General features: G+C 34.9%; 2 protein-coding genes and 2 long non-coding RNA genes across 5 annotated transcripts in view; 3 read left to right on the top strand and 1 right to left on the bottom strand.

The window, feature by feature from the left end:
* The window catches only part of LOC103475901 (uncharacterized), a 60,844-nt gene extending 58,348 nt beyond the window's left edge, over positions 1-2,496 (top strand). For both annotated transcript variants that reach the window (XM_081599645.1, XM_081599644.1), the window contains exons 10-11: positions 1,698-1,757; positions 2,100-2,496. In XM_081599645.1, the coding sequence (XP_081455771.1) occupies positions 1,698-1,757; positions 2,100-2,134 (95 nt within the window). In that variant the 3' untranslated portion in view covers positions 2,135-2,496. The remainder of the gene's footprint in view (positions 1-1,697; positions 1,758-2,099) is intronic.
* The window catches only part of LOC145548720 (uncharacterized), an 88,445-nt gene that overhangs the window by 47,019 nt on the left and 15,182 nt on the right, over positions 1-26,244 (bottom strand). The gene's annotated exons all lie outside the window — the stretch shown is intronic.
* LOC145548725 (uncharacterized) lies at positions 594-1,029 on the top strand. The gene is made up of 3 exons (XR_014084731.1): positions 594-703; positions 838-853; positions 942-1,029. It is a non-coding gene; the product is annotated as an uncharacterized LOC145548725 (long non-coding RNA).
* LOC145548854 (sialoadhesin-like) lies at positions 8,533-22,839 on the top strand. Its single transcript, XM_081599908.1, has 18 exons — positions 8,533-8,596; positions 8,826-8,879; positions 9,834-9,908; positions 11,321-11,587; positions 14,613-14,885; positions 15,326-15,574; positions 16,459-16,740; positions 17,913-18,212; positions 18,930-19,202; positions 20,156-20,404; positions 20,510-20,620; positions 20,752-20,767; positions 20,859-20,938; positions 21,327-21,377; positions 21,466-21,528; positions 21,613-21,672; positions 21,832-21,891; positions 22,039-22,839. The coding sequence occupies exons 1-18, from the start codon at positions 8,533-8,535 to the stop codon at positions 22,122-22,124; spliced, it is 2,613 nt and encodes an 870-aa protein (XP_081456034.1). The 3' UTR covers positions 22,125-22,839.

Raw genomic sequence — 26,244 nt, 5'->3', positions numbered from 1 at the left:
TCCTCATAGGTGGCTTAAAAAGAAAATATTCAGGTGACGAAACAAATATGAGGTATTAATATTAAAACAGATGTTTTATACTTGAAGTATGAGATAAAATATTAATTGGATATCATTTTTGTTTAAATGTGTATAGTTCTACTCCCACCAATCTGACTAAATGTCATGATTCTCTGATTGTTTAACAGATTATTCTTCTGCTCCTCTCCTGCTGAGTCCTGTTCATCCTGTGACTGAAGGAGATCCTGTTACTCTGAGCTGCAGAGATAAAAAACAAAATCTTCTCTCCAATGTGTTTTTCTATCATAATGATGAACTCCTTGACTCTGGCAGCAGAGGGGAGCTGAAGATCTCTGCAGTGTCAAAGTCAGATGAAGGTTTCTACAAATGTCAACATTCAGGAAAAGATTCACCAAGGACCTGGATGTCTGTTAGAGGTGAGGAGGAGGAAAATGTTTGATTTAAAAAAAAATTCACTTTAATTAGGAATCAGGTGAACACTGACAATGTTTATATGATGGTCAAATTTAAGTCACATTTATCTGTTGTTAGTGAATAATATCATCAAATCTAAAAAATGTATTTCCAGTAACTGTATCCAGTCCTGTCAGCTCTTCACTTTCCATCATGTTAACTGTTGGAATCGTTCTCATTATTGTCATTATTCTCCTGGTCTTGTTGTGGCGCTGCAGACGGTCCAAAGGTGAGACTTTTTTCTGACAATAAAGGATCAGATTTAATCAAAACTTTATTTGCTCAAATGTTTTAATTTTATTGTGATGTTTCAAGATGGACTGAAAGTAGAAAAAAATTGTTAAATATCTTTTATTCCTGCAGATTTAAGCAATATCAGGTCAGTGAAAAACATCTGTTCCCTCTTTAAACATGCATCAAAAATAATGACTTTCATGAAAACATTAAAGTCTTTTTTTTATTTTCAGACTGAATCAACCAGAGAGCATCAATCCAGCCTCAGCCACAGATCATGAAGTGACCCAGAATGACGGTTCTGTTTACAGCTCTCTGCTTCATGGTTCGTCTCACATTAAACATCTTTATGATTAACTGGAAGGTTTAACTGCTTCATTTTCTGATTAATCAGTTTCAGAAACAAACATAATTAAACACAGAGTGAATCACATTTCTACATTAACGTAGAAAAAAATATTCTGACATTATATACATAGTTATCACTCTTCAACAGTGTAACATAAAAATACAGCTGTAACATTTTTATGAAATGAATAAAATTAACACTGGAAGCAAATATGAAAATTTTATCAGGAAACATAGCAAACTACTCAAACACAACTAAAAACAAACCATGGCAACATCTACTTTGTGTGAAAATGATGTAATTATTTAATTTATTTCCAGTCATTTGAACTTTAACCTTGTTTTTTTTTGTCTTTAGGTGATGATTCCCACTATGAGACAATTCAACTCAGCCAAACTTCTGGAAACGGTAAAGTAAATATTTTATAGCAGAAAGAGAATCAACATCTGACTGATTAGAGAGACTAAATGATGGAAAATCATGAAATATTTCAAATGAAGATAAATCCAAACATGTTAAATACTCAAAGAACTTCAACTCTTCAGAGTTACTCCAATAAATGGAACATTAAATAACTTGAAAATTGTTTCGCAACATTAATTTTCTGTTTTTTGTGATTCCCAATTTATTCATCTGACAGATTCAGCAGAGATGATTCATCATCCAGCGGAAGATTTTGACTATGCTAATGTTGACCATGGTAATTATAATTTAATATCTACATAATAACTGTAGACGTAACACCGACAAAAATTACTAACCAAATCAAAGGGCAGTTCAATAAAAAGGTAGATTGATTCTACATTCCTATTTTGCTTTTTTATCCAATGTTTATTTTTAGATGAATCAAAACAATTCATCTATTAATATCTTTAGATTGTATCAATCTTTGTATTCCTGATATGCTTTATAACAGAAGGTTTAAAGTAAATCACTGAAATGGTTAAAAATATAATTTTATCTTATAACATGTTCAAGTCTCAAAGACTAACAAATGTTTAATGTTGAGAAATGTCTCACCAAATTATCTCTCCATTGACAGGAAAGAGGAGCAACAGCTGCAGCAGAGGTGAATGATTCTCCTGAATGAGATAAAAGCTGTTTTCTTGGATAATAATCCCATATTTTTGTAAATGTATATTTTTATTTTGAACATGATAAAAATATAAAATCACACACATGAACAAGGAATGTGAAAGACACTTATTTTTTGTACCACAATAATCTTAACATGCTCGAAACAGAGTAGGAAGAAGTAAGAAACTTATGAACTCCATAAACTCATACAGTATTTTTAAATGGACCCTCATTATTAAATCAATTAAAAGATACAAAAATAAACATGTTAATTTTCCTTTTTATCTGGGTTTACATGTCTAAATATATACATCCATCCCCACATACACTCATATGCGTTAGCTTCTATTTACATAAACACATTAGTGGTATCTCTCTCACCCATAGTTCTATATCTCATGAAAATGACCTTATATTTCCTTTTAAATTTTATTAAATTTTGACTTTGTTTTACCTCCTCATTTAAGTTGTTCCATAACTTTATACATAAATTGAAATACAAAAGCTTTTTCTTGTTGTTCGTAAACTACGAATCTTTAAGTTTGACTTTAAACCCCTTAAGTTAAATCCTCCTTCTCTTTCTAAAACATGCTCTGAGCTCAGTTTGCAGTTTATTAGATGTCTTAGACATAATTTGAGCAATTTTAAATTCCAGATTTAAGAATTCTAGATTTTAAGAATAACAGGTTTGTGTGTTAATAATAACCAACATTGTAGATGTTTCTAATGACTGGATTCTGTAGGTTACAGTGGATGTAAAGAGATTTTGTAGTTAATTCCCCACACTTCTGAACAATATGTGAAATAGGGCAAAATCAGAGAGTTATATAGAATATGAAGTTATTTATTATTCAGAATAGCTTTAGCCAGGATCGATATGCTTCAACTTAGTTTATCCTGTAAATGTTTAATATGAGGTTTCCAACTAATTTTGTCATCTATTATAACACAGAGAAACTTATTAACATAAACCCTTAGAGTTACTCCCTCTGCCTGAACTTGAATTTGAGCTTTATTGTAACAGTTTCCAAAAACCATCATTTTAGTCTTGTCCAAATGTAGTGATAATTTATTATTGTCAAACCATTTCTTTAATTTACTGATTTCTGAGGTGACTATGGACAGAAGTTGTAAGTTTTCACCAGAGACTAGAATATTTGTGTCGTCAGCAAATAACAGAGTTTAATAAATTAGACACTTTGCTTATGTAATTTCTATACAAATTAAATAAAACTGGTCCCAGTACTGACCCTTGAGGTTCCCCACATGTAATCTCCAGACAATCAGATTCAATATCTCCCATTTTCACTAATTGTTTTCTGCTCTTTAAATAACTCCTCATCCTGTTCAAAACCTCTCCTCAAATTCCATGATGTTCTAATTTTTTAATTAAGATATCATGATTTATTGTGTCAAAATCTTTCTTTCGGTCTCTGAATACCCTTACAGCTAATTTGTAACTATCTGTTGCTTTGGTAATTTATTCTTCTAAGTCATTTACGGCTGGTGATGTTGACCCATTTGCTCTGAATCCATATTGATCACTGCTAATTAGTGTATGTTTGTCTATGAATTTTATGTTTGTCTATGATTTTTTTTCTATTCTCTTCATAAAATGTTCTTCTAGAACTTTAGAGAACCGAGGGAGAAGAGAGAGACAGGCCTGTAGTTTGTGAAGTGGTGATTATTGCCAATTTTACACGTTATTATGATCTTTGCTATTTTCATTTTGTTGGGAAATTGTCCCATCTGGAATGATAAATTACAAATGTAAGTTCATGATTTATTAATTAGAATTATTATTTTTATATGATTTATTGCAAATCTATGAACTTAAATGGATTCCAAATATCCCAATATTTTTTGTTTGCATCCATTGTTCATTGTTAAATGTAACAAACATATCATATTCATATTTGAGATGATTTGATACTGATATTGATGTTAAATATTAACATTTAAATATGTGACACATATTCAATTTTGCTTTCATAAGTCTCTTTGGTGATTAAGTTACATATCTGTAAGGTACTTTCATTATTGTGATTGTAAATAAATGCTAAATAAAACCTGCCAGAGTGTCATTTTTTATTAATATGTTTTGATGTCGGACGACTCTGCAGATAAGAAATAACATCTTGGTTCTTTAGTTCAGTTTTAATGAGTTTATGTTAAGTTGAAAAGGTTAATCATTAATCTGGTGTGAAAACCAGCATTATTGTAATACTCTTTAACATCCACTAGATGGGGCTACAGACTATTAATTTAACCATGAAGGTACAGAGTTTCATCATCCCAGTTTATTGTGGGGCTGTTCATATTTCTGACTAGCAACAAAAAACAAATGTACACTGCTCAAAAAAATAAAGGGAACACTTAAACAACACAATATAACTCCCAAGTAAATCAAACTTCTGTGAAATCAAACTGTCCACTTGGGAAGCAACACTGATTGACAACAGGGACCCTCGTCGGGTCAATCAGTGTTGCTTCCTAAGTGTGGAGAATTGTGGAGTACTCACTTTAACCCAGAAAAGGAATTAGATCAGTTTTAGCTTATTTTATCAGAAACTGTAGAGTACTCACTATTTAGAAATGGAATTAGATACTTAGTAACCCTGAACAGGAGAACTTAGTCTACATACTTTAGAACAACATTAGATTAGTTTTCTTTCCTCTTTTTTCTTTCCTTTGGTTTGCTATTTGGTTTGTATTTCCTTTTAACTCATGTAAAGCTCTTTGATTTGCCTTGTTGCTGAAAATGTGCTATATAAATAAAATTACTTTACCTTACTCCGAAAATAAGCTCATTTCTGATTGGTTCATCTTCTGCTGTGGCTCTGAAGCTGAATCTGAAACAATAAATGTTGAAGATCAGTTTCAATTCTATTAAACTCTCTCTTTATGGCATTATCCATCCCACTTCTTTTCCCCCAAACCCATAATCCTACCTGCTGCTCTGAACCTCACCTGCCTTCCCTCTCCAGCCCACAGTTCATTCCTGTCAGAGAAACTTACCTCAGACCTCCCAATTGGTTGCCCAGATCCAACTTCCTCTTTACCCGCTCCCGCTGAGAAGCCTTCCAGGAGACATCAGCTAATTTCTCCTGCTGGCCTATCAGAAATTCTGTCCACCACTCGCACAGTCGTTGACCCGTCTCTCCCCTTCCAGTCGAACCCCAGACCCAGTTCAAAGGATCACCTGTGATTGTTTTTTGTAAATAAATTCTTAACTTACTGTTGCTTCCCAGGCCTGATTCTGCATGTGGCTTAGAAGCCTACCCTCGAACATGACAGTGTGTGTGTGTGTGTGTGTGTGTGTGTGTGTGTGTGTGTGTGTGTGTGTGTGTGTGTGTGTGTGTGTGTGTGTGTGTGTGTGTGTGCGCGTGTGTGCGTGTGTGTGTGTGTGTGTGTGTGTGTGTGTGTGTGTGTGTGTGTGTGTGTGCGTGCGCGTGCGTGCGTGTGTGTGTGTGTGGGGGTGTGCGCGTGTGAGGACTGCAGCTCCAAGTAGAAGATTTGTGCAAATAAATGGCACATTTTATGAACTTAACACTTGATTGTGGATAAAATGGGAATTTTGACACATAATTTGTCCCTGTAGAACAGAAAGCATAGAGAGACTTCACTTATACATTCTGATGCTGGTGATTAGTCTGACTGCATTTGCTTCACAGAGTCTTACTTCTATTTTTATTATAGTTCAGTTCATATCTGATTGTGGTAATGAGGTAATTCTCACTGTGAGGCTCTTTAGACACAAAGAGGAACCATAAAGTTTCTGTCTGTCTGTTGTCACAACCTAGAAACCAGAAGAAAAAAAAACATCTCTATAAACAGACAGTAGAAGTATAGTCACTGTTGGACAGAAAACATTTTATATAGAAAATTTAAATTTTCAAATGAAACATCAAATGAAAAAAACTAGAAAAAGAAAAACTGATTTGAACCAGTTTAAATTTTAAACACTATTATTATCCTTCATTCTCTGCATTAATGGATCCACCAGACCTTGATGATCCAGAGCTGGTGGATCATCAAGGTCATAATCTGGGTCTGATATTTAATATTGAACGCAGCCCGGCTCCAGACGAGTTTAACAGGGGTGGGGGGGAATCGGATTATTTTTGGGGATAAAGTCAATCTATAATATTAATATTACACATGTAAAAGAAAAAGGTACAGTGCAGTAAAACTACTCCTATAAGTACCTTTTTTTCCAAAAAGGTTATTCAAGTTAATGTAATAAGTACTACCCACTTTTCAGCATAGACAACATCAGTAGCCTTCAGGCTACTTGATGACAAGCTGAAGGTGCTGTATTGAAATTAGCTAGCTAGTCATCTTTTAGCAAACTTTACCTGCATCCAACAGCTTTACTCAACTCAGTCAGTTAGTTTGGGGAACAAAACTCTACAAAGTTCTCTGTGTTTTGCTGGTTTTCTGCCATGATTCTAATACAAACCTGAGTAGCTCTGTACAGCAGCAGCAGGTCTCCGTCACTGCCGCACTTTGACTATTTAATCTTCAAACAATGACTGAGGATGATATGTTGGAAATTGACTCAACGTGTAAGTTTATGTCAAAGAAATCATCAGCTGGACTTTATTGCCCATAGTGCCATTTTATAGCACAGTCTAGTAACTGTGTTACCTTTAGTTGTTATGAAAATGCTGCCCATATTAAAAATTACTTAAAAGAAATTAGACTTTGCATCAAAGCTGCATGTAGCACCTTGAAACTGGCCTCTGTCTCTTTAAGAAGTTGCTATTCGTTCCAACACTTCCCCTTCAGTACCTCATGTCAACAATGCTTCCCCTTATTGTCCATTGATGTCGTTTACAATGTCTTATGGTCTTAGAGCTCATGTTGCGTTTAAAGGCTGCTCGGAAAAATAGGTTACCATTTGTTAGCTACGTTTTAAACAGTTTTAACTGCTGAAAAAAGTGACAGAAGGCACAGACATGGGGAGTGTGGAAGCCCCTACTGTATCAAATTGATATAGGAATAACAGAGTTGGCCACTTTAAGGTAAAAACCTGGTTGAACGCCTTGCTGCGGCTCAACTAACTCTTGGTTTCACTTAACCTCTCTCTCTCACTCACACACACACGCACACACTCACACATACATACATATTTGCGTGGCTATATTTGTGGGGACTTTCCATTGACGTCCATTCATTTCTACAGCCTAAACATTACCTTTACACTTTTCCTAAGCCCTCGAGAGTGAAAATTCTCAAGCCTAACCATCACATACCTACCCCAACCCTAACCAAAACTCTATTCACACCTTAGACCTAACTCTGACTTCTCACCCAAAAACAGGGTTTCGCCCCCACATGGAGCAATTGGTCCCCACACCGTAGTATGTGTCAGGAAAATCGTCCCCACAAAGGTATTGCAAACAAACACACACACACACACACACACACGCACACACACGCACACACCCCCCCCACACACACACACACACACACACACATTAATACCAGCTTTAGCTCCTTTTTCAGTAACATCATGGTATTCAATGTTCCATGAGTCATGAGCTGCTTTTAATCACATTATAATAACCCATTGTGTCACTTAGCAGCATAGAAGCTGCAAAACCACCAGACAGATCATTTGTTCATCACTGAGCTGAGAAGCAGCTGAAAGGAAGTTACTCGAAGAAGGTGTGAAAAAATATTTTTTGAAAAAATTAGAAGTTTAAGTATCAAAAAGGAAAAAAGTTATTTTGCTAACTTTAAACACAAAACTGCTCACAAAAACTCAGATTCACATCAAGGTCTTTCTTTACATTATGCAATATTTGTTTAAAGTCACAGTATTTTTACAACCACATTAATAGTTGTGTTCATGAAACAGGTTGAAATGTTTGTGCAGTGGACAGGAAATAAAACCCACCAACTGCTGCGGTCAAAGCTGCTGCTGCTGTTCTGACGTTTGTGATAAAGGGAAGGAAACACACAGCTATACTGAGAAGCATAAAACATGCTGGTGTCATTTATGTGTGACAGATGTAACTTCTGCTTCATTCTTCTAGATAAAACAACGTAGAAACCTTTCTGATGAGCAGAAGGTCTGGATGTGAGGATGGAGAACGCTCTGCTCTGCATGCTGGGATTTTTCTGTAAGTTCATCACTGACTTCATGTTCAATAATTAAAATGTTTCTGAATGACGGAATTAGAGTTTATCATTATTTGATCTGTTTCTCTGTCATCTTGACAAGAAGTGATGTGTGTTTCTAACCCTATATGTTGTCTTGGTGTTATTATATAAAGACGTTAAGTCTTATTGGTATTACATTTTTTATCTCTGACTTTATTTCTAAAGTCAGAGATAATTTTTACCTGAATTGCTGCTAAAGTTAATATACATTTGTTTTGAGTTTAATCATGTCTGATCAGCTTTTGTTCTTCATTGCAGTTCTCAGTCATCTCATCTATGTAAATGCTGAAGGTAAGAATCAGTTTTTCTTGTTTGTTTTTCATTCAGTTTATGATGAATTTATAATTAAACACCAACTCTAAGCATTTTTATGCATTTTAAACAAAATATATATTTTTATCAGTTTTATTTTATAACTAGTTGAACAACATTGTATCGATTTGTGTTGAAATAAAGATCTTTAAGTACAAAATATTAACCGTTGATGAACATTTTTCTCTCTATTTGCTCATCTCAACAGATTCGAGGGAATCAGGAAATAAAGACGATGATCAGAAAAGAGACTCAGAAACAAGTCAGTAACTTTCTGGTTTCAAGATCAAACTGTCTAACGTTTTTAATGGCTGCCTCAGCATCTTACATTATCCATATATTATCCAGTTCATCCTGCAAATGCCTGCAGTCAATAAATGACTTAACAGTTTTCTTGTGTGTGTGAAGGTTTCAAAGTTTCAGTCACAGGAAACATCATTCTTTGCTGGAGCTGATTTATTATTTTCAAGCTCAACACATTTTCTTCTTGTGATAAATGAAATAATCTGCCAGTGGAACTATTAGTTTTTCATCACTAGTTCAGAATCGTTTTATTTGCTGATAAGTTCCTTGTAAGTTTCTCTTGTCTATTTTCAAGTGTTTTAAGATATTTGCATTAGAAACTAGAAGAAAATATTTGATTAGATTTTGTATTTTAGATTTTGTATTTTTGCAAATACATTATTTTTTAGATTAAAAACCTGCAACATTTCTGCAATTTTTTAGAACAATTTATCTCTATAGTCTGTGAGGATCCTGGTTCAGGAAGATGTGCAGGAAATCATGATTTCAGCTAAATAACTACTATTGCTGCCTGATGATGTTTATCTGTATTTGATAGTGTAAAATGATTTAATTAATTGTTTTTTAGTGTGCAGTTTCTCCAGACCACAAACAAACATTTGTAACTCCCATCATTTGATGATTTGACAGATTTTTATATTTTTAACTGATTCAAAGGAAACAACTACACTGACCTCAGGTGCAAACTTCATACAGGAACTTGGTACAAAATATACATTTTTATGTTTGAAGATTTTTGAATGAATATATTCTTTTTATTTCTGTATCATCTGTGATTACTTTTTGTCCTTAAAAATCGACTAAATTTCTGTTTTGTCATATTTACCCTTGGACACAATAAATGATTGATTCTTGACATGGCAGGAAATGTTTATATGTTACATTTCTAACCAGAGATTCTTTATGTGAACAGATTCCATTAAACCCACTGTGACCCTGAAACACAACTGGTCTCAGATATTCAGAGGAGAGACGGTCACTCTGAGATGTGAGATCAGAGGAGGAACTGAGTGGACGTATCTTTGGAAAATATACGACAGAGACTATGAAACATCCAGTGAATCCACACCAATAACAGCCTACAGTGGAAGATTCAGGTGCTTTGGAAGAAGAAAAGATGTATCAACACAATGGAGTGATTATTACTCATTAACTGTTTGTAAGTAATCTGTTATTGACATGAAGAGACTATTATAAATGTTTCATCAATCTCATTTAATCAGCAACATTTTTCCTACCTAGAATTTTATATTGCTTTAATATTTTAAAGTTTCAGACAAAAACTAAAAATCAGCTTCTCCTGCTGCTTAAAATCATTTATTGATCAATTTTTTAGAGAAAAAATATCATATCGCTATAATCATCTGCAGAAGTGAATGTCAGTAAAACAATGTTATAAATGTTAAACTTCATTTCTGTCATATTTATTTAAAATCAATAACCTCAAACTGAGAGAAAATATAAACATGGAGGAAGTTTAAAAACAATCAGTTTTAAATATGATCAAAAGTTTGGAAGGAGCATAGAGAACAGATGATTGGACCAAGACTTTTGCTCAATACCGTCTCTATTTGAGTAAAATGTCTCTCATATAAAATCACTCCATCTTTAATTGATCCAATAAAAGCTGATAGGAGGCAGATTGTGATTCTCTGGTCCTGCTGCAGTTTTACCACTGTGGTTCCTCTGAGTTCAATTGATCTGATTGTCTGAAAGTTTAGGAAAATCACCACTAGACTAAAAATAGTTCAACCTTTAGTTGTCAGCAGCTGTTTCCTTGTTGAATGACTGAGAAGTGATTTGTTCAGTAGAGCTGATTTCCAGCCCAGTTCTCCTGACTGCAGCAGAACATTAGAAGATGTTCTGGTTCAGTTTGGTTCAGTTCAGCTCTGAAGGGATTTGATACAACATGATTGTATTAAACCACTATAAGATTATTATGATTTCTGTGTTTAAAATATGATTTGCAGTGATCCTCATTAACCAGCAACATGATAAAGTTCTGTCCAGACACTGACTGTGTGTTTATGTATTTTTCTTAAGTTTTTTTTCATTCTGATGTTAAAAACTCTTCCTGAGTCTTTCAGTCTGGATCTTCATCCTTCTGGACATCCTGGTTGATAAATATACAAGTTGTAGCATTAGAAATTATCAGATTTTTTTTACTGCAGATTTGAGATTTTGTTTACATTTTGCTTGAGGTTTTGCTAGATAACACTCTAGAATCAAATATCTAGTGTTATATATTTTTTTAAGATATCAGTTATTTTATAATTATAATAAGCATGATGATAGAACAGACTTGTCAGTTTTTGCTAAGCATTCATTATTTGTGTTTGGTTCTAGTGGCTCCAGATTGTAATCTGAATATTTATTTGTTTTTATGTTTTGCCTCAACAGCTGATGAACCCAAAGCCACAGTAACACCAGTGAAAACATCCCTGCCAGTAGGGGGCAGTGTGACACTGACCTGTTCAGTGAAGGTCTCTGGTGGCTGGAAGATTCACTGGCACAAGAAGTCAGTGTATTATCCATATCAGTTCATCACAAACAGTGAACCAGGTGCAGTCCTCAGTGTCACAGAGGAAGGTGTTTACAAATGCATAGGAGGAAGAGGAAATCCAGTTTTCTACACTGACTACAGCGATGAAGTCGACATTAAATCTGGTGAGTTTAATCATTTTAATCATCAACCTAATTAGAGATTCTGTTTGGATCTTCAGTTTCTGTCCCAGTTCTATAGACATAGTTCATATTTGAACCAACAATATCAAATAATAATCACTAGGAACAGACAGATTATGCAGTATTTTACAAACTTTTTAACACAGTGAAAACAACATTTATACTATTTTATATAAACAATCTGGAACAAGTGAACCAGAATAACTGGAGAAAAAAAGAGTATAATTACAAGCCTATTAGTCACTGAAACAATGAACAGAATGAACCACAATCTTCACTGTGAGATCACAACAACAATCAAATCAAAGATAAACTGTTGACCCAATCAGATCATTTCCTTATATTCAATAAATCCATCAGTAAAACAAAAATGCTGAGCAGCTGCATAATCCATATTATGTGAACATGATGCTTCTGTCAAGATGTCGCTCTGCATAAGGGCACATCCTCACATGGATCGATGTTTTCAATGTTTTATCTTTTTATTTTTTAAAATCTTTTTCAAAATCTCTTTCTCTGTTTTTATTTTTATCTTAATCATGTAAAGCACTTTGAAATGCCTTCCTGCTGAAATGTGTTACAAAAATAAAATTTGATTGATTGTCATGATCAGATGTCTGAGACTTTAGATATTTCTTGTTGGACATTTTAAAACATAAACCACATATATGGCTCTGCTGCAGTTAATGGAAGATTAACTGTATTATATTTTACCTGTATGAATGTGTCAAAGACTTTAACTCTCAGGTAAAATCTGTTCTCTGCTGGAACTGATTTGTCATTTTGAGTTTTAGATGTAAAATTGCAACAATGTTGCAATTTGTGACATAATATGATTAACATCAACACAGCAGGAAAAGTTTTACTGCTAATGTTTTATATTATTACATTTCTAACCAGATATTTATTTATGTGAACAGTTTTCATTAAACCCAGTGTGACCCTGAAACCCAACTGGTCTCCAATATATAATGGAGAGACGGTCATTCTGAGCTGTGAGATCCAGGGAGGAGGAGGAACTGAGTGGACGTATGAATGGAAATCAACCAGGTTAGATTATTCTCCAACATCCAGTGAATACAGGATCAGCAAAGCTCACAGTGGAACATTCAGCTGCAGAGGAAAAGGAAACCATCAGTTCACACAATGGACTCAATACTCATTAACTGTTGGTAAGTAGATCATCTGTTATAGACATGAAGTTATTATTTACAATGTTCCATCAAGTTGCAATTAAAAAGTTCACTTTCCCAGCATTTGTTGCCCAAGTATTTTAGTTTAGTTTTTCAAACACACAAATTAAAAATCAATGTTTCCTTTTGCTTCAAATCATTCATTGATCAAATTCTAAGAAATAATAATTTTGCTGCTGAGGTGCAGTTTTCTCAGTAAAATGTTATAAAGTTTAAATTTCACTTCTGTGTAATTAAATCAAATATTTTATGTCCCTGATTATCTTATTATCTCTGTAAGACTTTTAAACCAGACCTGCTTTGTTGCTGCAGAGCCAGACGTTCTTCTAATCTGGCAGACTGGATTTCAAAGAGTTATGATGAATAACAGGTTGATGCTAAAAGATAAAGATTTCTTGAAAAATATTGAGGAGCACTGGCCCGTTACACAATGTGTGTTTTATGTGTTTGACAGTTCTATAGCAATAACATAATTTCAGGTGGCATTTTGTATAATTCTGGATTCATGATGAATTACCTGTTAAAGTAACTGCTGAGAAGTGATTTGTTCAGTAGAGCTGATTTCCAGCCCAGTTCTCCTGACTGCAGCAGAACATTAGAAGATGTTCTGGTTCAGTAGTTTGGTTCAGTTCAGCTCTGAAGGGATTTGATACAACATGATTTGATTCAATCACTATCAGATTATTATGATTTTAGTGTTTTATCAGTTGATGTGTTGACTAAAAGTAAGTTCTCTAATATGAATAAAGTTTGTCATAACCTCATTTTCTAAGCAGAATCTCAGAGAGGAAAAAAAGAGAAATTACGTTGTGTAACGCAAGAACAAATTATAGCAGCCAAGTGGAAATATTCACTCTAATGTGGATTATAATTATGAAACAGCAAAGGTAGATGTCATATTTTCGGGATTCGGGAAATACGTGATTTGTACCATTTGTTCTGTGGGTTTTTTATGTGGGTCGGTGCCACTTAAACGGCTGTAAAGTGAAGGTTTTGGACCTTAATCTGACTAACTAGTTTGGGCTGAAGCCCTCGGTTGTTCTTAAATTACCTGCTTGGTATCGCTTGGACTGCATGTTAAATGTATTTTATATAATTATCACATTAAAAAAAAGCTAAGAAGTTGCCTATAAATAACTTCATACTCCGTATAACACAAACGCAAACATCAACACACGTATTGACTTATCTTGTGCCGAATCGTTGCCTCTGTTCTTAGCCTGTTCCCGTAGCAGTGGATTTCCTCCTGCATTATTTTCCTCCAGCAAATTATTCCAGTGAATGAAGCTCGTACAGCTCCCGTTTAACCTCCGTCTTCCCATTTCTGACGCTGGATCTTCAATATCCTCAAGCTTTGAAGTAGCAGGCAGCTACAAACCGGGTGTTAGCTGTAGTGGCTAAGTCTTGGCTACAGTCCTCTGTTGCCTTGATTTCAGCAGGAAAATGAAAAAAACTAAGCACTGGATGGTACCGGCAAAGTACTGGACACAACGGCACATTTCTTTGATTGTTGTACCAGTAGCTCACAGATATTTTAAGTTTTGCGTCTTTTTCATGGTACAGATCTTGCAGCTTTGGGTAAAAACAATAGGAGCAAGCAGGACCCGGAACCAATCTATGTGGCATAAATTCAAACGGAAATACGTCACCACCTCTCGTGGCATATACCCCATTGAAGCTGTTTGTCTTAATGATTAACAATGATTCCTGTTATGTGTTGTTAATTGGTGCTGTGTAAATGAACCAAACTGAATATTTTAAAACTAGTACAATTTTGATGATTTTGTTCTTTTTTTCTTTTCCTCAATCATCAGCAAATAAACCTGCAGCCAAACTAACAGCCAGTGATACAATCATACCACTAGGGGGCAGAATAACACTGACCTGCTCTGTTAGTGGATCTGATGGCTGGAAGTTTGATTTGTTAAGACGGCAGTCAGTGGATCATACAGCTCAGCCCATCAGAATCAATGAACCAGATGGAGTCTTCATCATCTCTGTTGAAGGTGTTTACAGCTGCAGAGGAGGAAGAGGAGATCCAGTTTTCTACACTGAAACCAGTGATGAAGTCACCATTCATGAAACTGGTGAGTTTAGTTTCTGTTCATCACTGAAACAACAAATTATCTTGAACTTGTAAATGTAGAACGTCCTCATTCATGGAATATGACATTAAGTGTAATATTGTATTAACTAATCATTTTAAACTGCATTTTGTTGCATGAGTTTGATGTTGAAGGTTCACATCAAACTGTTATGAAATCAATCAAGTTTAAAAGCTTTTAACTGTATGTTGTTTTCTTATTTCTGTTATCTTTTCTACTAATGTTAATTATTTCCTACATTTAGAATTCACTGTTTGTCATTTCATTTCTATCTCCAAATTATTCAGTTTAAATTTTTTTTTTCTTAAATCAGTTTGACCTCTAAACACAGAGAATCACAGCCTTCTGACAAACGAGCAAATGTTTTAGTTCTGACTTTATTTTTGTTACATTTCTAACCAGAGATTTTTCTATGTCAACAGTTTCCATTAAACCCACTGTGACCCTGAAACACAACTGGACTCAGATATTCATAGGAGAGAGAATCACTCTGAGATGTGAGATCAGAGGAGGAGGAACTGAGTGGACGTATGAATGGAGACCAAACTACAGAAACTCTCCAACATCCAGTGAATACAAGATTATTGCAGCTGATAGAGACAAATTCAGCTGCAGAGGAAAAGGAAACTATCAGTTCACAGAGTGGAGTGATGATCTGTCATTAACTGTTTGTAAGTAGATCATGTTATAAAACTGAAGTGATTATTTACATTTTTTATCAAGTCTCTTCTTCACAGTCATATTTTCTTATACACATTTAACTTTTCTATGTTGTTGAAACATTTTAGTTTAGATTTCTAAACACATGAAATAAAAATCAGCTTTAATTAGTGATTTTAGTTCTTTCTTGTAAATATAATTCTAGATTTAATGTCAATAATATTTAAGAGATTATGGTTAAAAATAAAACAACTAAAGCTGATAGAAAAACAAAAACTCTTAAATTACTTTAAAAGTCTGAAGGATCATTGAAATCAATCAGTTTTAAAAGTGACAAAAAGTTTAGATTCTTGCATTAGAGAGTTTAGAACTGATGGACCAAGACTTTTGCACAATCCAGTCTACATTCCTGGAAAGTGCTGATGAACAGCAGATCCTGCAGTGTGTAAAGTTTGTGTGTACGGAAAAAGATTAGGTTTCTTTATTATATTTTAGTAAATATGTGAATACATAGACCAGATGTTCATTAAAACTTTGACAGTGTAATGAGAAAACAGTTATATTGATATTTTATATAAAATTAAAGGAAACGTGTCCCTTCAGTCCTGCTTAGAGTTTATTATTTCTGTTTGATTTTAGTGGTTAAATTAAACTATCAAAACTTAAAGTGTGATTTATGGGAATAAAATGTTTTCTTTAATGGAATAAATTTGATTTCTTTGAATTTGGACAAAAAAGGATTTTATAAACCTGGATATTAATTGGACATGTTTGTCTTATAAAGTAAACTGTGATGTTATTTATTAATTGGTTCTGTATAAATAAACCAAACAATGTATTAAAACTAGTAAAATTTTGATAACTTTGTTATCATTTTCTTTGTCTCAATCACCAGCAAATAAACCTGCAGCCAAACTAACAGCCAGTGATACAATCATACCAGCAGGGGGCAGAATAACACTGACCTGCTCTGTTAGTGGATCTGATGGCTGGAAGTTTGATTTGTTAAGACGGGAGACAGTGGATCATAAGGATCAGTTCATCAGAATCAATGAACCAGACGGAGTCTTAATTGTCTCAGTTGAAGGAGTTTACAGCTGCAGAGGAGGAAGAGGAGGAAGAGGAGATCCAGTTTTCTACACTGAAACCAGTGATAAAGTCACCATTCATGAAATTGGTGAGTTTAGTTTTTGTTCATCAATGAACAAATGAGCTCTGAATCTTGAATTTCTGTTCAAGAAATTCAGGATTCTTGAATTTCTTGAACAAAACTAACTAGAGTAGAATAAAATGTAGTTTATTTATGATGCCTGAGATTTAAATTAATCTGTAAACGGATTTAAGATGAGAGGCTCATCCTTTATTATATTTTGTGTCATTTGGTGGTAAAGTTGTTTCTTTATTGAATCACATTCATCATGTCTGTTTTGGAGATTTTCTCACAGCTTTATTTAATTTAGGATTTTATGTTTCCTAATTTTATCCTAGGGCTGCACAGTGGCGCAGTTGGTAGAGCTGTTGCCTTGCAGCAAGAAGGTTCTGGGTTCGATTCCCGGCCCCGGTCTTTCTGCATGGAGTTTGCATGTTCTCCCTGTGCATGCGTGGGTTTTCTCCGGGTACTCCGGTTTCCTCCCACAGTCCAAAAACATGACTGTGGGTTATGTTTTTGGTTAATTGGCCTCTCCAAATTGTCCCTAGGTGTGAGTGTGTGTGTGCATGGTTGTTTGTCCTGTTTGTCTCTGTGTTGCCCTGCGACAGATGTAAAAAAATATATAACATTGTTAAATTTTCTATTTGTATTTATCATAAGTAGCAAATGGAAGCACTGATGGCTTATAGAAAGAAAGTTCTGGAGACAAATCCTGGAATGTTGTCTTTCTGCTTGGAGTTAAATTGTCCTCCTGGAACGTGTGTGTGTGTGTGTGTGTGTGTGTGTGTGTGTGTGTGTGTGTGTGTGTGTGTGTGTGCGCGTGCGTGTGTGTGTGCGCGTGCGTGTGTGTTCACTCCTCATGACTGTTACTGGTGTCTAAATTGTCCTGACATATGAGTGTGTATGGTAGTTTGTCCTGTGATGGACTGGTGACCTGTCCAGGGTGTATCCTGCCTTTGACCAGAATCTGCTAGAGATAAAAACTAGTAAAAACAATCAGCTGTAAACAATGGATGAATAATTATTATTATTAAGATTTGTAATCACTGCACTGTTGCCATTTTAAATCAATTTCCTGATACATGTCAATAAAATAATTTAGAAATTAAGTTTATAATACATCTTAATACATAGCATTTTAATCAATGTTCATCTCTAATATCAAGATGTTGATGTTGCCAAATGTTTGATTTCAACAGGTAAACTTGTTCCTGTCCTCTCTGTGTCTCCATCATGGCTGAATCCTGGAGCCTCAGTGACTCTGAGCTGTGAGGTTAAACATCAGGATGCAGGTTGGAGGTTCTTCTGGTATAAAGCTTTTATTAAACCGTCAAGCAGCTCCTACAGCTATGAGCTGCTTCCTGGCAGCACCAGTGGTACTGAACAGAACTTCACCATTAATGGATCGACTCACACAGCAGGATTTGTGTGCAAAGCAGGAAGAGGAGAACCAGTGAACTACACTGAATACAGTGAACCAAAGTTTATCTGGTCTGCAGGTCAGTTTGCCATAAATAAACAGGAGCCATGATTTCAGTTTAATTTACTCTAATAAAAAGTATGTTGCATATTGTCTGTTCTTTTACTAATTATCCAAAAAGGAGAAATATACTTCAGATTTTTATATTTTTACCAGATAATAAACTAGAATTACTTTAGATTCAGACAGAACAAATCTAATCAACATTATTAGAATTTGCTTCGTCACAAAATATAACTAAAGAGATTTATTGTTATTTTCCATTCAATTCCTGAACATTGGTGATCTTGTAAACCTGGATGCATTCAATCATCTATAGCTGAGTTGGTGGTTTGGTTAGAAATATTTAATGGTTGTAAACAAGTAGAACAAAGACAACAGAGAAGAAGAAATAAAGACCTGAACAAACTACATACAGTGAGAGCATTGCAGTCTGACATCTGGAACCTGAATGTAGTCAAGAAAAAGAAGTGAGCAGGTTGAGCTGCTAAGTTTTGGCAAATAAAATATTTACCAGCTTTATTTGTAAAATATAGATTAATTATTGCCATATTTATTTTATTTTAGATACACTGAAATATGTGGATCATCTTCAAGAGAAACAAAGTTTGATCAACATGTTGAAATGTTTGAACAGATCTTTATTATTAAAGATGTCTAAAAATCAAAGTATTATTTTCAACCAGACATTTTAAAGATGTTTCTGTTCTCAGATGAAATCCTGTCTTGTTTCCAGATCCTCATCCAGCAGCTTCTCTCTCAGTGAATCCTGACAGAGTTCAACACTTCAGATCTGAATCTGTGTCTCTGATCTGTGAGGGGAAAACTGCTGAGTGGAGAGTGAAGAGGTTTATAGGAAGAGATTCACTGTCAGACTTTACCTGCTCAATCTGGGGGACAATGAAAGCATCTACATGCACCATCAACATGAACCTGTTTCATAGTGGAGTTTACTGGTGTGAGTCTGGATCAGGAGAGTTCAGCAACGCAGTGAACATCACTGTACATGGTAGGTCAAGATTTATCATTGTTTACTTTCTCTTTACTTTGAATTTCAACATTATTTGCAGTGTTGATGTGCGTACTGTTTTAAGCACCTTTAAATATAATTTTTTTTCCTAAATTGTAATGTCTAAATATTTTATCATCAAGGATGTCCAGGCAAGTGTATCTGAAGAGGTGCAATGACTAACAAATTAAAATAAAAACATTTTGATTTAAATTTAGGTCAAACTTATTGCTCTTATCCATATTTGCTTCTAGATTAAATATGTTCTACTTTAATAAAACATAAACTAAAACTTTACCTGATTTCTGTCAACAACAAAAATCAGCCTGACCTACTGTGTGGTCAGACACTCAGTCTGGGTTTAAGGTTCCCAAGTTGTCTTTTTGAAAATGACATGATGTATCAATAACAAAAAAAATATCACTGATTCTTTTAGTGTTTAACCAAATTGTGATTTTATATTTTAAAAATGAAAAACTTTCATTTTGTGAGATTCTTGTCACTCAGTCGTTTTAAACTCTTGTTTTGTCCTCTGTTGTGGACATCTGAACGCTCAGCTTATCTTTTAATTCATAAATCTGAAGAGGAAGCAAAAATTTGACTGAGAGCAGATTTCCATGGGAATAATGAGAAATGTGCATTTACTTGAGTTACACAAGAAAAAACGCCAAAAATCATCAAAATCATTCTAATGGTATAGTTTTACATGGCATTGACAAGTGGTCATAAATCAAACTGACAAAATGTAAAAAGATATGTGGTCCTGATCCTCATAGGTGGCTTAAAAAGAAAATATTCAGGTGACAAAACAAATATGAGGTATTAATATTAAAACAGATGTTTTATACTTGAAGTATGAGATAAAATATTAATTGGATATCATTTTTGTTTAAATGTGTTTAGTTCTACTCCCACCAATCTGACTGAATGTCATGATTCTCTGATTATTTTAGATGATTCTTCTGCTCCTCTCCTGCTGAGTCCTGTTCATCCTGTGACTGAAGGAGATCCTGTTACTCTGAGCTGCAGAGATAAAAAACAAAAACTTCTCTCCAACGTGTTTTTCTATCATAATGATAAACTCATCCAGAATGACAGCAGAGAGGAGCTGAATATCTCTGCAGTGTCAAAGTCAGATGAAGGTTTCTACAAATGTCAACATTCAGGAAAAGATTCACCAAGGAGCTGGATGTCTGTTAGAGGTGAGGAGGAGGAAAATGTTTGATTTATTTTTTTTTAAATCCCTTTATCTGTTCCTAATGAATGATGTCATCACGTATACAGATAAATGATTTCTTTATTTCCAGCAGCTGTACCCAGTCCTATCAGCTCTCTTGTCTTGTTCATCGTTGGACCAGTTGTTGGAATCATTCTGATTATTCTCCTGATCTTGTTGTGGCGCTGCAGACGGTCCAAAGGTGAGTGTGTGTTCTCCTCACACTGGATCCAAAGGATCCAGGAAGATTTAATTATTCCTGACCTTTTTATGATACAAAATGGCAGCAGAAGGATTTGAATAATAAAATGTGACAAATATCTTTTTTCACAGACTTGTGCTGCATCAGGTGAGAACATTGTCGTAATTTTTTCTCCCTTGCAGAAATAGTTTGGTTTTTTTTTTTCTTAAACGAGTTTCATGTATTTATTTTATTTCAGATCAAAAGGCTCACAGAGCAACAGTCAGACCTTCAACAGAAACCAGACTGAACATCGTGATTACAGTTCCCTTCATCATGGTCAGTTTATTTAGATACATTTTCTTACAAATGTATCTTAACCTCAGTGTTTCTACTATAGATGTGGATCATCAATGAATCTCTGCTGCTGACCCAGACTCCAGCTGCAGATATTATACAGTTTCTATGTGTTCATGCAACACATCTTAAATGCAGTGCTATATGTAAAATGATGAGATTATGTGATGCAGTTATTACCGTTTATATGCTGCTGTCTGTCTGCTGTGAAATTTGTGAACATTTATTTTAGCTATGAATTTTCTAAATATCTGTATTGTGACTTTATGTCTGGTTGTGCTGCTGCTGCTGTTTGGATCAGAGATTTAACAATCTGAAGAAAAATGACTTGCTGTTTATGGTCAAATTAATTACATGTTTCTCTTTTCAGGTAATGCTGATCTTTATGATATTGCCAGCTCTCCTGAAGCTGCTGGAAATGGTAAAGTAAATTTTTTCAAGCTGTTTTCATATTAAATTATTGGGTCATTTACAGACAATTACCTAACAAGAAAACGTACATATTTCAGCCTCAGATGAACCCAGAGACGTTACATACACTCTCATTAAACTGAAAACATTTGGGAAAGAGAGTGAGTCCCACATGTCTCCAGTCGATAAAATGACTCAGAATGATTTTATCCAATATGTTGTTGATTATTTTATGATTTTTCCAGAGAAACATCCTGCACCAGAAAAGGGCGCTGTTTACTCTGAGGTGAAAACAGGAGCTGCAGGTACAGTTGGTCTTTGTAGTGAAATGTTTCTTCATGTCAACTTTACACTGCAGGTTATTACAGCTCAGCTATTGTATGTCCTGTAATTCATCAGTTCTGTGTGAAAGGAGATAAACTGATCAAACGTTTCCTGTTTCCTGAGATCTGTTCTGTTTTCAGACTCCACTCCAATGTATGCTGACATCAAACCGAAAAAGAAAGATAAGAAGAAAAGAAAGGGTAAAGTCAACATTTATCTGCTGTACTTACTGCTCGTAATTTTACAAACTATATTTTATGCCATTTAATATGTTGCAGTATATCCAGTTATAATTGCTCTAATTGTCTTCATTTGACTTTTAGTTTTTAAAATCTCTTTGTTTCCAGGAAATCTGGGTCCTGCAGCAGCAGAGGCAGTAGTTTATTCTGACATCAGATCAGCTCCAGGTCTGAGGAACAACGCTGCCATGTAGGCTGGAGGCTCTGATGGTTTATTCTCATATTTAGTCAATGAGTCAAAATAACTTCTTTGATCACTCAGCATTTTTATCTCTCTCACACAAAGTCAATGAGAGAAGCTGTTTAAGCCATAAACTATACATATTTCAGATTGGTAGCATGTTTTATGGCTCATACATGAAGAAATTTAAATTTTGGTTGAATGTTTGCTGTGTGACATGATGAAGCAGATATTTGTGTAAAATATGTGATGTGATTTTTTATCTTCTGCTCCTCTTGAACATCATCGATATTTTTGAAATGGCAGCATGAGAATATTTTACCTCATTTTGATTCTGTATGTGTTTTTATATCTATTTTTGGAATTTGTCTTTTTGACCTTTGCTTTTATAATGAGCGCTCTGCTGCAGTGATTGTTTAAAATCCTTCTACTGTTTCAAAATAACATGTAAGTGTTTGACATGCAGTAATATTTATGAAACTTAACTGCTTTCCGTTAATTTTCCAGTAATGATTTCAGTAATATGCTCAATTTTTCAGAATAGATGAATGTAATGCATTTTATTTAAATGTAAATAAATGACATAATAAAAAAAATATAGTAATATTTGCTTAAAAATGTTCATAGACACAGTTTAATCTGTTTAGAGTGACTAAATATTCTGTTGTTTTTTTGTTGTTTAATCAGTCATGTTTTTTGTCAGCTTAAACTATGATACTTATAAAAGCCTTAGCTAATATAATTATACTGTACTTTCAATAAAATATCAAAAACACAAGGGGATTTTTTTCTTCCTTTTGAGTAAATCTAAGTTAATTCAGTCTGTATTGTTTCAATGTCTTTTTCATGTTTATGAATTTATATAACTTGTGTAAAATGATGAAATTAGTAGGAATCATTTAGTTGAAATTTTCTAAATGAAACAGTTCACTGTCTTATAGTAACATTAAAGCTACTATAATGGCTCTAGTGAAGGTTTATGATCACTTCTAATTTAACGTGATTTATTCGTAATAAATATGGATTTGATCTGTTGACTTTTGCTTTTCCTAGGTAAAAATTTAATTATATTCAACCAAGATTCTTACAGGGGTTAAATAATTATCCTCCTTATACATCTAAATGAAATGTAGCGCCTCAATAGATGAACTCTACAACTGAAACGATGAATTTCTTTACAGAACACTCATTAAATAATTAAAATATTGCTGGTATTCACAATAATACTAAAGTAAGATCTGCTGCAGTTTCCACCATCTGCCACCAGAGGTCAGTATTTCAAGCATAAATGGAAGTTGATTAGAGATTTTAAGAATAACCAAATGTGAAACTTACATTAAAGTGTTTTTGGCGTTTTAAAGGAGAAAAAAATCACATTTACACCAAGCAGACTGGACACCACCTTGAGTTCAGTTTATTTTTACCAACTTCTAACATTTATGATTTTCATTAGCCTGGCTGTGAAGAATTGACCACTTGACTTCTCTGTCTGGTGTCTTTGACATGGTGTGTGTCAGAGTCCAAAGAAAACACACAGCATGTGTGATACATGTCTCATGCTGAAGCCTGGATGTACGGAGACAGAGAGCTGTACACGGACAAAACCAGAAACACAAATTAATGGAGTGAAAATAGTCTCAAAATATCTGTGTGTGTGTAAAAAGATTTGTGTGTGTGTAAAAAGATTTGGGTGTTCATAAAATGTTTTGTGTGTGCTTAAGAGGATTTGTGCGTGTGTAAAAAAAATCTATGTGTTTAATACTCGATTTGTAAAACTTAAGAATAAAATAAGAATCATTTAGATTAGCGGTTCTCAATGTGGGCGGTACCGCCCCCCAGGGGGCATTCAGAGGACGGCAGGGGGCGCTGGGATGCCTTTGGGGGGCGTTTGGTCGAAGGTAAACTTTACACCTTAAATCCACAACAATACCAGTTTAGACTTTGAGCAACTTGGTAAAACTGTATTGTGTAACATTAAATCATGCTTGGCTGCAACTGTATCGATGGCAGCTCTTCTTCTATTCAGTGTTTGTAGCTTCATGGCTTCGCTCCGCATCAGTTCAGCGTTACACCTGATGATGCTGCTGTGATTCATGTTGTCTGGTATTTATGTAGCTACATATGTTTTGGCAGTTCTGTGATCATGTCAAAGCAGCAATTTATATTAAAAAGTGTTTTATTTTCGTTTGAAAGCTGCCCGCTACCATGGAAGGACAACAGAAAATCGCTCTTATAAACATGTAATTACTAAAATCATGATACCCTCACTTTGTATCCCTCTGAATAATGAACCCATTTAAATAAAGAAATCCCTCCATGGGTGATACCACGTTAGAGAGCGTTCATTTTATAGCGTTAACACCGGTGCTGTAAGTGGTCCGGTATGAAAGAACAGTGCTGTGTTGATAGAACAACACAGCACTTTTAAATTTCAGTAATCAGAATGCAGAAATTGTTTCCATTGTTTTAAAAGGTTCATGTCAGTCTGTCTTTTCACCATCGATATGTTTCCCGACCGCCCTGCACCTTAGGGAGTTAAAAAAACAAACAAAAAAACCGCCGCGCACATTGCGCAAAACTCTGAAACAGGAGAAGCGGGACATAAAACGGAGCGACGAACTAGATGTGAATTATGGCATAAAAACAGAGAATCCAACGCTGAACAGTGAAAAATCAACACATGATGTGAAACAAATGACGATTAGGAGGCGCAGCAGGTGATGAGTGAAAAATACTGATGGTCAATAAATGATCAAATAAATTTAGCAACAGGAAAGAAACTAAAGTGAACATAGCAATAAACCGACAGAGGATAATATTAATCAAATTAAACTAAATGGAAATGAATGAAGAACAAACTGCAAGAATAAACTAAGAAACTAAAGTAAATACGGAGGAATAAACTGGTATGGCAAGACCTTTCAAGCAATAATTAATACAGAGGACTGTATGGCAAGAATAAACGGACACTATTTTCAGATAAAAGGTAAAATAATATTGTTAAAGTGCCATGGGCAGGAGCGCAACTACACATTATTCAGGTGGATGCGAAAACATAAATCGGCACCCCCACGAAGGAGCGTAGAAACATACAAGAAGGAAAGCGGCAAAGCTTCAAATACAGTTATGAAGAAGACTACCCTGGTGAGCAGTGATGCCCAAAGTGGGTCCTCGAGGTCCAGCATCCTGCATGTTTTAGTTCTCTCCCTGGTGGTAGTAACAATCTCCTCAGCATGTCTATGTTCCTCTTAGGTCTCTAAAGAGCCATCATTGGATCCAGGTGCATTAAACCAGGGAGAGAACTAAACCATGCAGGAAGCCGGCCCTCGAGGACCCACTTTGGACACCACTGCCTGTAAAAAACATTTCTGATTCAGCATTCATGGATCTGGCCGTCTCTTAGAGGAAACACTATCAGAGGACATGAAGGTTCCTGATGCATCTGCTAAGGAGGTAAATGACTTTGTGGAAGACATGCTGAGTTACATGGAACCCATGAAAGCGACAGAGCGCGGTGTGGAAAATCTGTTAGAGGAACCAGTAGAGGCAGTCGCCAAAGAAAGATCAGTGTGGAAAAAAATACGACAGTTTGAGGCTCAGAAAACCAAAAAAATGGAAGAAAAGCAAGAAAACCTCTATAGCAAGTGGTAGAAAAAAGTTTCTAGTTAAGTTCTGAACTGTTTGCAAAACCCCAAATACATGTCTTATTTTAGATCCCCTCTCGCCCCCCAAAAAGAGATGGCCTGGGTTTTCTCCAGGTACTCCGGTTTCCCCAGATTTTCAAAAGCCCAGATAACATCTCACATTTAGACCAAAAAAAAAAAACGCTCAGCACGGTGATGCAGTGATTAAAAATGCATCTTCACAGAAAAGTCGTCTTGGTTCTCAACCAGGCGCCTCTTTCTGTGGGAGTTTGTCTTTTCTCCCGTGTTGATGTTGGGTTTTCTCCGGGTACTCCGGTTCGCCTCAGATTTAAAAAATTATGTAAATTAGGGTGATTTACTAATGTAAATTGTCCTCAAAAAGGTATTATTAATATCTAGAAAATTGAGTTTGCAAACAGTTCAAATTGGGGAAACAAAACAAGAAGTCAATTTGTTGTGAGAAAAGAAAGAAGCTTAATTAGAGGTCAG

The sequence above is a fragment of the Poecilia reticulata genome, chromosome 18 (assembly GCF_904066995.2).
Source record: "Poecilia reticulata chromosome 18, P_reticulata-male-v2, whole genome shotgun sequence".
NCBI lineage: Eukaryota > Metazoa > Chordata > Actinopteri > Cyprinodontiformes > Poeciliidae > Poecilia > Poecilia reticulata.
Note: the sequence above shows the minus strand (reverse complement) of the source record. Positions and strands in the feature narration are given on the sequence as shown.